General features: G+C 44.9%; 1 protein-coding gene across 16 annotated transcripts in view; it reads left to right on the top strand.

The window, feature by feature from the left end:
* The window catches only part of FGFR2 (fibroblast growth factor receptor 2), a 107,567-nt gene that overhangs the window by 58,902 nt on the left and 34,036 nt on the right, over positions 1–14,629 (top strand). For 10 of the 16 annotated variants that reach the window (XM_025274220.3, XM_025274216.3, XM_025274210.3 and 7 more), the window contains 2 exons: positions 10,031–10,221; positions 11,336–11,483. In XM_025274220.3, the coding sequence (XP_025130005.1) occupies positions 10,031–10,221; positions 11,336–11,483 (339 nt within the window). Of the gene's footprint in view, positions 1–10,030; positions 10,222–11,335; positions 11,484–12,930; positions 13,076–14,629 lie in introns of all 16 variants that reach the window. The other 6 variants (XM_025274222.3, XM_025274221.3, XM_025274219.3 and 3 more) reach the window with 1 other exon arrangement.

Here is a 14,629-nt window from a genome sequence, read left to right as displayed (position 1 = left end):
GGTTTTGTGTGCCAGCTCAACGTTGTGAAATCTAGGTGGAGGGGGGCAGAAGGCCCCTCTATTGATGATGGATGAAGGTGCCATGCCAGGGAATAGGTCACAGTGGTGCATTCCTAAGTGGGCCTGTTAACACTGACATGGAATCTTGGAGCTCCAGTGGGGATTGAGAAGGAAGCAGAGTCTCACTGCTTTTGTGGCTTCAGCAGCCAATTCCTCTTCCTCTTCCTAACCTTGCTGTCACATCAGCCCTCAGGGGTCTCCACTCCTTCGGGGTAGCACTTCTGGAGGTTCTTGTGGGAATTACATGAGTGAGTGATTCAAATTCTGTTTGCCTCCTTTGCTAGCTCTGTGGCCTTGAAAGTCATGGAACTTCTGAGCCTCGGTTTTCTCATCTGTAAAATGGGGGTGATGATATGCTTTTCCTGTAGCACCATTGGGAAAGTGCAGTAGGTGAGTGGTGCTTTTAAATAATGGGACCCATGTGACTGCTAGTCTTGTCATTAAGGGGTCCCACACCTTCTCTCACAGCTCTAAGCTGAGACATGCACACTCTGCCCAGCCCTGGCTAAAGGAGTGGTTGGTCCTCTCCTTTCCTTCAGGACAGAGATTTCAAAACTTCTTTCAGTAGCTACTGTTTAACGAGCTTTCTGGTTGCTACAGAGCGGGTTTTCATACCTATTTCATAACAGGTATTCCAGGGGCAAAAGCTGCTCAGTGGGTGGCTACATTAGCCCCGGATATACTGACCAGCAGAAAGTGCTTCCTGCAGGACTAACACCAGCTCGAGGTGACTCCTTCCAGGCATTGAGAGCAGGTGGTACCCATGGCTGCCAGCTCCTGGGGTTGGAGCAGGCACATGCTGGCCTGGATGGGACATGTTAGAACTTTGCCATATCAGCCTATTTGCCATGTTCTCTGCAACCCATCAGTTGCCCTCTGACCCAGAGTTGAAAAAGGAAGCGTTATTGATTGTTTTTTATTCTGGCAGGGGGCCTAGCTTAGAGGTGGCTGGGGAGAGGGCTAATATTTGATCTCCTGTTTATTCTCTGGCATTGACTCTATGATGTGGGCAAAGAGGATGTAGACGTGTTAAAGATAAGTGTATGACTTACAGCATTTTGTAAGAGGGTCTCTTCACCATAGCTGGAAATGATTCAGGTGGGGGCAGAGGGCAGAGAAAAAGCTTGCTGCTATCAGGGTGTGGGCAAGTAAGCATGGCATGAAGATGTAAATTCATCAATGGTAGTCAGAGTGCCTAGTAATTGAACTAGAACTTAGCAAGATTTTGATCAGTATGTGCTGAACTGAAATAACAAGAAACAGTTGGAGTTCCTTATATTTGAGGGTTTGTGATTCTTAACATTGCGTGTGTGCATGCTTAGTTGTGTCCAACTCTTCGCGACCCCGTGGACTGTAGCCCACCAGGCTTCTGTGTCCATGGAATTGTCCCGGCAAGAATACTGAACTGCAAATTCTAATGTAAGGAGTCTTCCTGCTGCTGCTGCTGCTGCTAAGTTGCCTCAGTCGTGTCTGACTCTGTGCGACCCCATAGACGGCAGCCCACCAGGCTCCCCCGTCCCTGGGATTCTCCAGGCAAGAACACTGGAGTGGGTTGCCATTTCCTTCTCCAATGCATGAAAGTGAAAAGTGAAAGTGAAGTCGCTTAGTAGTGTCTGACTCTTAGCGACCCCATGGACTGCAGCCCACCAGTCTCCTCCGTCCATGGGATTTTCCAGGCAAGAGTACTGGAGTGGGGTGCCATTGCCTTCTCTGAAGAAATCTTCCTAGTTTCTCTCTAAGCTCACACAGCTTCAATTACCGATCACCTTTTTAAACAAAAGACCTCTGTTGGGTTGTATTATGCCTATTCTCATTAAGATGAATGTAGAAACACCAACAAATCCTTCCCCTTTGAAACAGTAGTTCCACCAGAATTCGTTTGTGAATTCCCCCACCCTTAGAACACCCTGCTGTGCATTGGGGTCTTGCGTTTGGTTTCTTTTCATAGTCAGGAAGCTAGGACAGAAATGACCTGTCCTAATAAGGATGTGCTCCCAACTTCAAGAGCAGGTTTGAATTGGAAATGTGGCATCTTGGGTTACCGACACTGTCTTTCACCATGAGGAGATCAGATGCAGGTGGGAAGTGGAGAAGAAAAGGCTGAAGGGAGGGTGTTAGTGTTTCTGTGGGGAAGTTTTTCTGTTCCTCCTCCTGAGAAGAGAGAGATGTGGAGGTAAGAACATCATTGCCTTGGTCTGGAGGGAAAGATCATTCCACAGGGGTCATGTCTATTGATTGTACTGTAATGATTAATCCTCTATCTGTGGGGCATCTGGTGCTTGGCCTAGAGGGTGTTTGGGACAATCAGTTGAATGGAACATGTGCTTTGGCCTCTTGGGGCCATCAGGTCAGGTCACAGTGCAAACCCCCCCGAACTGCCACAGTGAGGTGATTAAATAGAAATGGAGCTTCCTGGATCTTAATAGAACTCTTTTTTCTTTCTCCCAGAGCCTCCCACTTAGAGAATTCTCTCAACCAAAGCCTACAGGAATTCTGTCCACCCCAAATCAGTGTGCAAATCACAGGTCAGAAGGTGCCCCAGACATATTCTCTATCGTCTCTGCATGAAAGTGCTCTTTTTAAAGATAAGCATTGGACATTGTTTTGGAGGAGTCTTTTTGGAAGTTGTGCTTTACTTAGAAAAGGAATTCCTCATTTTGTTTGGTTCAGTATACATTCTGGACTATAACTGAAAGATGAAGGATTTAGTCCTTTAAATTTTTACATTTTGGCCAAACGAAACAAAACCACCCTGAGTGTCAACCATTACTGAGTGATCGGTGGGCAGTGGGCAGGGCTGGCCTGAGGTCTCTCATCTGGCTTGGATGGTGAAAAGAGAAGAAGAATTCAGATTGGAGCCTTTTGTGATCTGGGTGACTATTTTGAAGCTTCTCTTTAGATGCTGCTGCTTATGAGCAAGGAACTATTCTCCAGAATCACTTTTATTTTCAGGGCCTGAGTTTGCCTCTAAAAAAACAAATGAGGTTTTAATGTCCAACTTCTCCTGTGGTTTGTTACCAAAGAGAGGCATTTCTTGTTTGCTCAGATGGGCTGAAAGCTTTTGCTTCTGCTTGAACAGCCCCAGGAGTCAGGCATCTGAGAGATGAGCATGATAGGTTTTTCTGGACTTCCTCTTGAAGTCAGGTTTTTTAATGGTGAAAGTTGATAAAACCATCAACATTATTACTGTGGACATCTTTCCATGTCTGTGTGTAGCTTTTTACTTCAGTCTTTCTAGTGGTCTGTATATTGTCTGTTGTGGACATAATTTATCTAATCGTCCCCTTTTGCTGAGTATGTAGCTTATGTTCATCTTTTGCTTTCCAGTTACAAGAGAGGCTTCACTGACAAACTTTGCTCACACCTGTTTGTTGGCCACCTGGGTTAATTAATATTTTTCTAGGACCTATTTCTACACGTAGATTCACTGGATCTTTTTGGAGACCAACATCTTCATCCTAAACAGCTTCATTCTGAGCGCTGCTGTCTTTGGGGACTCCCCCATGCTTTGGTGTTTTTTTGTTTTTTGTTTTTTGGTTTTTTTTTAGCTTTTGTGCGAATCATTTGGGGGAAAAAAAAAATTAAATCAGAGTTCCACCTGTGTAATAAGAGAGTATATTTCGGTCCTGGATTTTAACATTTCCAACATCCTCTTCCCATGAAGGGAAGCCAGCTCTGCAGACACCAGCTGATAACCTTGTATTCCTGAAAGATGTTGCATGGGCTCTAGCAAGTGGCGGGGTGCTGAGGCTCAGTGATGGAGCTCCCCAGCGTGACTGTGCTCAGCTGTGTTTACCCCAGCTCCTCAGGAGGGAGACTGACGTCTGAGTTTTGCATCAGCCTGAAAACCAAGCAGAATACAGGCAGGGACCTTGTGCCCGGTGAGAGGAAAGCCTTCATTTAGTCAACTGGACAAGATAAACATGCTTAACTAATTGAGAAGGCGGCTTTTCCAGGATCCTTGGGACTAGATCTCACCCTGAGATTGCCACCTCTGCCATGATTCTTTAAAAAAAAAAAAAAAGAATTAAGGTAATATATACATAACATAAAGTGTGCCATTTTAGCTGTTTCTGAGGATATAGTACAGCATCATTAAATACAGTCGTTACTGTACCACTCTCCATCTCGGAACTTTTTCATCGTCCCAAAGCCTTTTGACAAAAGAAAGGGCATGTTTGAACCTAAAGTTGGCATACCTTTGTGGCCGCCAAAGCAGTTTCACATCCAGTTTAACTTTTTGAAGACACAGAGATCAGGGTATCATAAACATTTGGGGTGTAAATAGCACACGGCCCTGCTCCCGTAATTTGCCCAAGAAGACTTAAATTGACACCCAGCTGGTAGAATCCACTCAACTCCCAGCCAAATAATACCGTCTATGACATTAATTAGGGAAGGCACCATGCCTTCGCCTGCTTTGGGCTTCCCAGTGCATCCAGCCTCAGCCAGCGCTTCACCCTGCATCTCCACCTCATCGAGCAAGCACAAAGGAATTAGTGGTGTTTTGCTTCTAGCATTTCACATAGCGCAGCCTCCCTAAGTCACTGAGGAACCTCAGTGCTGGGGAGAACATTTTGGCTTTTCCCAAACCAGCTTGCTCCCTAGACTTTGCTCTCTCTGCAGAGACACACGTATGTTTTGGAGGAAGTTGGCTCTCCAGGCCACTTTGTCTAGAACCCCCAGAATCAGATATCCAAGCAGGAGGAAGATGAGGGTACATGTAGAATGGAAAGAGAGCAGCAAACTAGTCACCTTCCACCAAAGTGCAATTTTCCTTTTTTTTTTTTTTAAAGTAATTTCTGGTACCCATCATCCCCCAGTCCTTTCTGGAAGATGACAAGCAAAATCCTGGCTACAGATGTGTTGACTATTTCTGAGAGACCAGCAATCCTTCTCATCCTATGTCCTAACTGTCCCTTTTCCTCCAGATTACTTTTTGGTTCTGACCTCCTTTCGTGCCAGTCTCTAGATGCTGGAGGAAGCTTAGGGAAAAGAAAACCCAGAACCTAGTTAGATGTAGCCTGGCTGGTTAGAGGGCATTCAGCAGAGTCTTGACAAGGCAATGAACTCATTCTACTAATTGTAATTCACGTGAGGTCTTTAGCAGGTTCTTGGGCTCCTCAAACATCAGAGGCTTTTGATCTGCTCTCCTAATAACCAGGCCTCATGCTAACTGGTTTAGTGTGGGTTTTTTTGTTTTGTTTTTGTTTTTTATGCAACAAAAGCCACCACTGCCTACTCTTGAGAAAAAAAGCAAGGCTAGGCTTTAGGAGCAAGAATTCTCAGTTGTTTTCATGTGTCCTCCAAGTCTCAGAATGTTCTTTCCCTATTCAGCCCCTTGGAGTTGCTAAGAAACTGCCATTTCAGAGGAGGGGTAATTCAATTTTGATTTTAATTTAAAGAGAGGGCAGGCAGGGTTCTTCACGTTCCTGAAATGAATGGGTGCCCGAGAAGGAGGAGGCTCACTCTTTCCAGATCGGTCCTGGGCACGCACCGTGATTGGAGTCTCTCGGTGTTTTGCCGCCAGAGAGTGTGGCTTTGAAATGGTTCTTTGTGACAAGCGCTGCTGAACTTTGTGGAGAAATACTTAGAAGACCAGTGTGTGCTGGGAAACCGGCGACTCCGGGCTTGATTAATTTATAGGTGTAATTTAAGAAGCTGGTTCTGCTCCTGATCCTGGGGATGTGTATTTACGGAGCCCGTGGACAGGAGGCCTCTCTGCCCAGTGGACGTTCTTTATGGCCTTTGCTATGTTAAAGCAAAAGTTGTAGATCTCTTACGAGCAAACCTATTATTATGTCCAGAGGAGGGACGGGCATGTTATAAAGTTTCAAATGGTCAATTAACAAAGATTTATTCTTTGTCACTCAGGTATTTTCTCTCTCTCCTTCTCAATAATTACCCCTTGGAATGAAACAGGCTGTTTTCTTCCTGCAACCCTGGTCCCAGCTCCAGAGTAGGATTTGAGAGAGCCTGTCTCAGAATTTAGACTCTTAGCAGCTGGGCCTTCTGCTTTGGTAAAGTCGACTCTTTTGGCATACTTGACAAAGGGAGAATACGGGGGAGAGAATGTGTTTTTTAAAGCACTCCAGGCTGTGCTTACTACACGTTTATTTGGTGGAACCTCATTCCAGCAAGGCAGCCAACTGTCCCATCGGCCGCAGCCGCACCCTTTGGACTGCCTTCCGTTCTGTCTAAATTTGGAGCTTACATAGGGACCTCAGGATCTCTACTGTAAGGGTGCTCATCTTCTTTGCGGCCCATGCACTGTGCATCAGCAACCTGCTGAACTCAGAATATGTATTTTTAAACATTTCAGTAAAAACACAGATATGAGATGCCTGTTGGCTTTTCTGTACATGGATATTGCTCCCCTTATAAAGAGCAAAATCTGGTTTCTATAATATCTGAGCGTTAAACATGCTGTGAGAGACCCCTTGCCTAAAAGGAAATCCTTCCTGGTAGAGGAGATATGACTTCTGTGATTACAGAAGAACAGGAGATGGGCCAGCTCTGGGTTTTATTCTCTCATCCAGAGATAATTCATCCACTGATTCTTTTTATGGGCTTCCCTGGTGGCTTGGTGGTAAAGAATTCCGCCTGCCAATGCAGGACACGTGGGTTCGATCCCTGGTCCAGGCAGATCCCCGGGAGGAGGAAATGGCAACCCACTCCACTATCTTGCCTGGGAAATCCCATGGACAGAGGAGCCTGGCGGACCACACAGTCCATGGGGTTGCAAAGAGTCGGACACGATTTAGCAACTGTGCAACAACAAATTCTTTTCATATCAGCTTGCTGCCCCCAAAAGTTGCAGACCCAAGGGCATTGGAGTACCCCTAGGGCTGAGGAGAGCACGTTCGCTCTTGGAGGGGCTTCATGCCCACTGTCCTGGCCCTGGCCCTGTCTCGCTTTCCCAGTGCCTGCTGGCCTGGGCCTCGGAGGGACTGCCCGCTTCCTGGGGGCTGCCCCCCAGCCTACTCTCCTGCCGGCCATCTGCACCCTGCGTTCACCTCAGTTTTTCAGAAGTTAGAACGGGAGTCTGGCGCTGTCATCCTCTCACTGGTGATCCCCGTTCTTGGGGGTCTGATGGACACAGGGAAGAGTGGTTGCTGAAGAATCTGAGAAAGGGGAACGCCGTTCTTGGCAGAGCCTGGCATCCTGGGATCTCTTCCAAGATGCTTCAGGCCTCGTTCTCCGACTTGTTTAAGGGCAGAGAATAAGGTTGCAAAGGAAATCAAAGCCTGATGTGGAGAAACGAAACATGAGGCCTACTGACTTTTTAAAAACATTTTAAATAACATTCTCTAAGGTTTCATTTTATACTGAAGGCAGCTGTAATAAGTTTTGGAAGGCGGTGTAAGGTTTCGATTACAGAGCGATCCAGCTTGCAGTGTTTGTACCTAAAGTGAGAAAGGGCCGAGGGGGAGAGGGGGTGGCTCAGAGGTTATTTTGTATAAGGTGAGAAAATTTGAAAGGATGAATTCACCACTGTAAGCGGTAACATTTGGTATGCTGTAATTTGCAAATGCAATAACATGAAACCATTGCAAAGATGGTGCTTTTTTTTTTTTTTTTTTTTTCTTTTTTTGGGTGAACATAGTCCAGATAGCAGTGGAATAACTTAATAACTGGAGCACAGCAGCACGTTGACCACAAGTAAAACAAGACTGCAGCTCCATCATGGGCCCTGCCAGTGTTGCCCCAGTGATGAAGTTCTCTGCTGAAGCCTGGCGCAGACCAGGGCTGCGGTGCCGTATGAAAGCCCTCATTGTTCACAGCATCATTATTTGGTATTACATGCACAATGTTTGCTTGTGAAACGATTTATGAGAAACAAGCATGTTGAAGAAAGGGGACTTGGTTTGAAATTCAGTTGATCTGGCTTATGACATTTAAGATTTTATAGTACCTTTGTTTCTAAGAATAAATATTTAGGTCCACTGTAAATATTTATCTTTTGAACACGCAAACACACGCATGCAAAACTGGAAAACTGAGCCAGAGAAGGAACTGATACCTAACATTCACTTCTGTGTGGGAAGGAGTAAAGTGCCTCAGTATTTGATAGGTGCAAAGGAGCCTGTTTTGTGAGCTTGGCCGGCAGTGTCCAGCCCGCGGGACCAGTGCCCCTTGGGCTGTTAAGTCTCTTAGGAGGAGGCCTGGTGGGGAGAGTGTGTGTGGACTTAACTCTCTTCTTTTCACGTGCATGGGGTAAGCTGGGGTTGAACCAGAGCGCTGTCCCTGCTGGCCTCTGGCAGGTCCTTGCTGCATCTACCTGGCCACCAGGCCTGACCAGGAGGCTCACAGTGGCCCATCACTGGGATGGCATCTTAGCCAAGCAGTGAGTGTTTCTAGTGATGCTTGAAAGGATTCCAGCTTTGAGATTTTCTGACCCCACGACTAGGAGCCTCGACTTCCGGGCTCTTTGCTTTGCCCATGTGGGTGAAACCATGGCAAATGAATGCCTTCTTTGGGCTCTGCAACCCTGTCTTTTTAATGCAAAAATAAAGGTGTTTGTGAAGTGATGGAAGATTCTAGAATGAAATGTGCTAAAGAGTAACTGCTGGCACTTTTTCTTTTCGTTTTTTTTAAGTTTTTAGAGGCCAGCCACAGGCTTACGCAGTAAAATCAATTTGCACATGGTCTGGCTCCTGTCCAACAAATTCCACTAAATGACATTTTAATCTGAAAGCCCCAATATAGAAAGGCTTAGATAGCTGTCGTTCTAATTTGCTGTTTCCAGTGCGATGCTTAAGGATGCTCAGGCGTGGTGTGGAGACATCTTCGGTTTATGGGGCTGGTTGGGATGTCCTCATTTCCCTTGGTGATGTTTTAGGCTGGAGGTTAAAGGCAGCGGTACCCACAGTGTGGGGAGGGAGACAGGAGCAGGTACGTGCAGGTAGGTGGGCATGGGGTAATATTGGTGCATGGACTCTCTTTCTGTGTGTGACTCTTGACCGAGCTGCTGTGTAGGGAGGCTCTGGTCCATTTGTGATTCTGTGGACTATCTTTGTAGACAAGATCATGCAGCAGGCTGGTCTGTTACTTGATTCTTGAGGAACCCTATGTAGTTGTTCCTGCATCTTGATGCAGTTGCCTCTGCAGGGTTTCTGCAAAGACCACCCCTGAACTGGAAAGTTTCCCTAGAGAGATGCAGACAAGCGAGGGTGGAAAGTAATTGCTGGCTTACCCACTGTGGGGCCTCCTTTAAGACGGTCTGAGATGGTGCCAGGATTTGTGAACCAGCGTTGCTTTGTGTTTCTTTTGGTTCCACATCTGAGTAAGCTGAGGAACGTCTGCCTGTGTGTCTAGCATGGGATGCACAGTGACCCGGAGTTCTTACAGGGAGGTGAATGGGGCGTGGGACAAAGAATGACCAAATGGAGTGAATTCCACAGCAAAGGGATGAAACCAGTTGTTCGTTACTTTGGGCTTTAGATTTTAGTTTATTTTCTTTTCAAAACAAGGGCTGTAAATCTGCCCCAGAGCATCTTAGAAAGGTGTGGGGAGACACTGCCTATAGATGCCATTTTGGAATTCAGGGTGACCTCAAAAGTTAGTCCCTGAGATGTTAAGCTGATGATCAAGGTGAGTTTCTGAAATGGTCCCAAATGGAATAAGTGAAGAGGCACTCTTTCCCTCACCATTTGTCTTTTAGATCCTCAAAATAAAATCTTATTCCTGTTCATTAGGTGGCCATGGACAACAATGACTTGAGAATGTAGTAAGTTCTTTTCTCAGCTCTCTAAATAAGTACTCTTTTTACAAGGGTCGCGCTCCAGTCGTCTCCTTTGAAGTCGTTTTTTGTTATGCATCGGGCCGTGGTGTTATTTCAAAAGAGTCAGCCAGCAGACTCAAGGCCTTTTTGGCTTGAGTTCACTAGCAGCCTTCTGGACAACACGACTTATTTGTTCATCTCTCCATGTCCCGTCCCCGCTCCCCCTTCCTTCTGTGTCTCCACCAGAGCGATCACCACACCGGCCCATCCTCCAAGCCGGGCTGCCAGCAAATGCCTCCACTGTGGTTGGAGGCGATGTGGAGTTCGTCTGCAAAGTGTACAGCGATGCCCAGCCCCATATCCAGTGGATCAAGCACGTGGAAAAGAACGGCAGTAAATATGGGCCCGACGGGCTGCCCTATCTCAAGGTTCTGAAGGTGAGCAAGTTCTGAATCCAAAGATACCCACGACTGGGCTTCCCCTGATGAGTTTGGCCACAGGTTCATTGATTTCCTTTTGAGTTTGAGAGAAGATGACTCTTGTATGTGTTCAGCACAGAGTGTGTTTGAGAATTAGCAGATCATTAGGCTTGCTAATAAAATCTCAGAAGGGAGCCATGGGGCAGTGGGAGGACTACTAAAGTTGGAGTCAGAATAGTTGAGCTGTTTATCAGCCCAGAGATCTTAGATGAGATGTTTAGGCTTAGCTGCACATCTATAAAAGTGGGGATCGTGATAATATCTCCCCCACAGGGCGCTGTGCAGATCAATGGATTGGAGTAGCTGGAAAGAGCGTTATAAACTCTAGGTGTTGTAGCAACGTTTATTGTTCCACTGATGTTGTTTTTTCTTAATATGATGTTAGGATCAGATTTTAGTAGCCACCTTTTAGAAACAATTTAGATTTTCCTTTTAAAAGAAATCCCGTAACCTTTGAAGTTCTTTCACACGTGGTTTAGATGATAAACTTGAGAAGGTATTTCTGCACACGTGAAATGTAGAACAAGGAAACCTTTCCCCATGGAGTTTTTCTTTGGTTCCTCGCAAGACCCAGTTTTAATAGCACCAGCCTCTTTATTTTTTAGATCTGTCTTGTTCTTCAAGATGGTGATAGCAACCGGTAGCTGAGTCTGCACAAATACTTCTGAGCACACTGCCTGACACATCTCCCACATTGAGTTGCTCATAGAGAATGTCCTTAAGAAGAACAGTCTTCCAGTAGAACCATAGGTAGCTTAACTCAAAACATTAAATCACCAAAGTGTGCTCTCCAGCTACAAACACCCAGGATCCAAAAAGCTGGAAAGAGATGCTCAGCTTGGGGAACTGCAGGCCCTTTCTTCAAGGGAATTGATCACACCCTCTCTCCCCTCTCCACTGGGTCACTTCCACTGTCCACCAGTTGACTTATTTTTCTTCCTTCTAAACCCACAGCCTTTTGATGCTGCTGTTTAGATGAGATGGAGGTGGTTTTTTGGTGGTGTGTTGGTGGTGGGACCTTGTGAAGTCCTTCCGGGTTGGCCGTTATATTGTTCTCCTGTGTCTATTCCAGCACTCGGGGATAAATAGTTCCAATGCAGAAGTGTTGGCTCTGTTCAATGTGACTGAGGCGGATGCTGGGGAGTATATTTGTAAGGTCTCCAATTATATAGGGCAGGCCAACCAGTCTGCCTGGCTCACTGTCCTGCCAAAACAGCAAGGTAACAATGTTTTTGTTTGGTTTTTTTTTTTTTTTTTTTTTTTTTAAAGAAGGCTGGATATAGAAGCTGAAAAGACCTGGTGCTTTGGGAGATTGCAAGCAGCTTATAGGGTGATTCTGTGGTCTTGGTATATTCATCATAATCTTTCTTCCGTGATGCAGCTGGTAGGATGCCAGCAGCCATGGAAAAATACCCACACGCGTTCAAAGCGCTTGCTCTAATTTCTTTTGAAGATTGCCCTTCGCCCCCCACCCAGTTTTGAAGTTGTTCCTTCTGGTTTTTCTTGTCCAGGCTGCACATCTCCCATCATTGTTGCACATCAGCACTGTTGCAGACACACACCGGTGTGCCTGTTGGCTTGTGGCATTTGCATAACAGCAGAATTTGATACCTCCCCAACCACAGATTTTTAGAGAAATATTGGCACAATATCATTGGTTCAACAGAGCACCATTTTCTCTGTTACCTAATTGATACAGAATACTGTCCTTGACCTTGTTATCCCAAGTTCAAGGATATTCTATCTCCATGAATAAATGTACTGCTGACTGGCTATTAAAGACAGTAGATTGCTTTTCTCAGTTTTTCATATGAAAGTGACATGAGTCAGTCATGTCTGACTCTTAGTGACACCATGGACTGTAGTCCACCAGGCTCCTCTGTGAAATTATCCAGGCAAGAATACTGGAGTGGTTAGCCATTCCCTTCTCCAGGGGATCTTCCTAACCCAGGGATCGAACCCGGGTCTCCTACATTGCAGGCAGATTCTTTACTGTCTGAGCCACCAATTTGTCATGGTTCACATGCAAATGTTTTTGTTGCAAAAAGAAAAAAAAAGAGCCCAGTTTTTTTGCTATCAATATCATGCTTTCTTCCATTTTCTTTCAATGCAATGTATGTCAAGGTGGTTGTATAGGAGTAAAAGTAACCAGAGCCTGGTAACCAACACAGAACCCCACCCTGGTGGTTCTCACAGGCCTGGAAGGATATGCCAAGTATCCACTTGGACTAACCTGCGGTGTGCTGTCTTGCAATACAACAATTTAGACAGAGCCATCCTTTTTTCAAGGTGGGAGTCTGCAGCCAACAGGACCAGAACCCAGCTTGGACTTCTGGGTGCCCTACTTTTGGAAAATCACTCCTCCATCCAAAGCAAGCAAGCAAAGACCCAGAGAATGGATCTCTGTGGGTTGATTTTTCCATGCCTTTGATCGCATGCATGTATGTCTAGGTGGTGAAGCCGGTGTGGTGACGGGCCTGTGGAGGTGAGCTGCTCCATGTTGCTCAGTGTCTCTTGGTTGTGGGCTTTGTGGATGGGCTGCGATTGGAATCTTCCAGTGGCCGGTACCCGCTGGAGGTCCCGGTACAATGCCTCATGGTTCCATGGCCCCCTCCACAATCATTCCTGTGTCGTCTAGCCTTTTCTCTTGCTTTCCTTGTTTTCTAGGCCGCCGGTGTTAATACCACGGACAAAGAAATTGAGGTTCTCTATATTCGGAATGTAACTTTTGAGGATGCTGGGGAATATACGTGCTTGGCGGGTAATTCTATTGGGATATCCTTTCACTCTGCATGGTTGACAGTTCTGCCAGGTATATACTGCTCTTTCTCTCCATGGTTTTTTCCCTCTTCTTGGTTGATTGCTATGAAATTAACACAGCTTCTGTTCTCAGGAATGGCCCCTTTTCCCCTCACATAAAAATTTTTCAAAATGTTTAAAATTACCCCCCTGGGATAAGAAAGTTGCCTTGGAAATTCACTTACAATGAGATCCCTCCTGCACATTTATTTATGATCAAGTGAAATTTTACCCTTCAAACTCCGAGAGATCTTATGTTTTTAATGAGTTATTGAGTCAATGTGTAAATTCACCCATCTTGGTTTCTTTTAAGGAAGAAGTTGAAATCACTCTGTAAAATTCAAAGTGATTTTTCTCATTTCAAATTCCATTTTGTTAAAATCCCATATGTATTAAAAAAAATTTTTTTTGTTCCACTTCCTGTTTTTAATGAGATGTAAATAGATGGGTGTATGTTGAGGCTCCTGGGCAGGAATACCTCTGTGTGTAGGGTGTTCAGAAGCAGTGTGTTATCTACTTGGGGATCGGTGGCTTGCTGCATGATGTAATGGAACAGACTCTTAGGCTTTTACTGCAAAGCATGCTCTTGCCATCTTGGGCTTGATGTTATTTCTACCCTACAGAGAAATCAACATCACTGAAGCCCTCTTGCCTAAACACTGCCGCTGTCTAAATCTTTTAACTGACATCTCTACCCTAGTCAAGTTTTAACTACTATCTTCTTTAATACATCTGTCTCTTTGTCATTTCCTTTGTGAAACTGCATAGACTATGGTTTGCCAGCTCATAATGTTCCACTCCAGTTATTAATTCCTTATTTTTAGAGTTTGGTGCCTACCTGCATGCTTATTTTATATCTAGCAAAAATAAATTGATCATTTCATTTTGTGCTGTGCTGCTAAGAGTTTTGACTATCTTGCGAATAGTTTTCTGACTCAAATGTATAAGCTTTAAATAATGCCATTGCATTCATTTTTTCCTTTTGTTGTGAATCCGCTCTGAGTATTTGCTTTGCGACAGTGAGATGCCTCGTGTATTGAGCTTGCTTTTACTTGCAGTATTGCATTTTACAAGTGCCCGACTGGCACTTCTTAACCGATTTGCCTGACAGTACAAGCACATTAATTAAGAATGCAGTTTGAGAAAAGTACTATTTGGAAATACACTGCTTGTTGATTGATCATTGAGGACCAAGGAGGGAACAGATTATTGGAAGTTAGTGTAAGAGTTTCTAACTTAAGCAGTTTTATGTGCCCTCACATGTGACATCATCTCTGTTTTTTCTTTAAAAGTTGTGACGTGTATAACCAGATACACAAACATTTAAATGGTTATTAAAGAATGTTACATACTTTTTATTATATAGACATAATGATTCTGTACTATAACCAATTCAGTCTTTATTATTAAAAGCATTTGTTTAGTTAAATAATCTACTGGACTATATTTAGAAATCGGAACCTTTTCCAACCAGCCCAGTAGATGAATAATTTTTTTGTTTGCTTTGAAACTGTGTTCATCTGGGCAAATGACTTGGTCACATCTTCCTTTGGAAGAGCTCACCCAA

Source organism: Bubalus bubalis, chromosome 23 (genome assembly GCF_019923935.1).
Source record: "Bubalus bubalis isolate 160015118507 breed Murrah chromosome 23, NDDB_SH_1, whole genome shotgun sequence".
NCBI lineage: Eukaryota > Metazoa > Chordata > Mammalia > Artiodactyla > Bovidae > Bubalus > Bubalus bubalis.
Note: the sequence above shows the minus strand (reverse complement) of the source record. Positions and strands in the feature narration are given on the sequence as shown.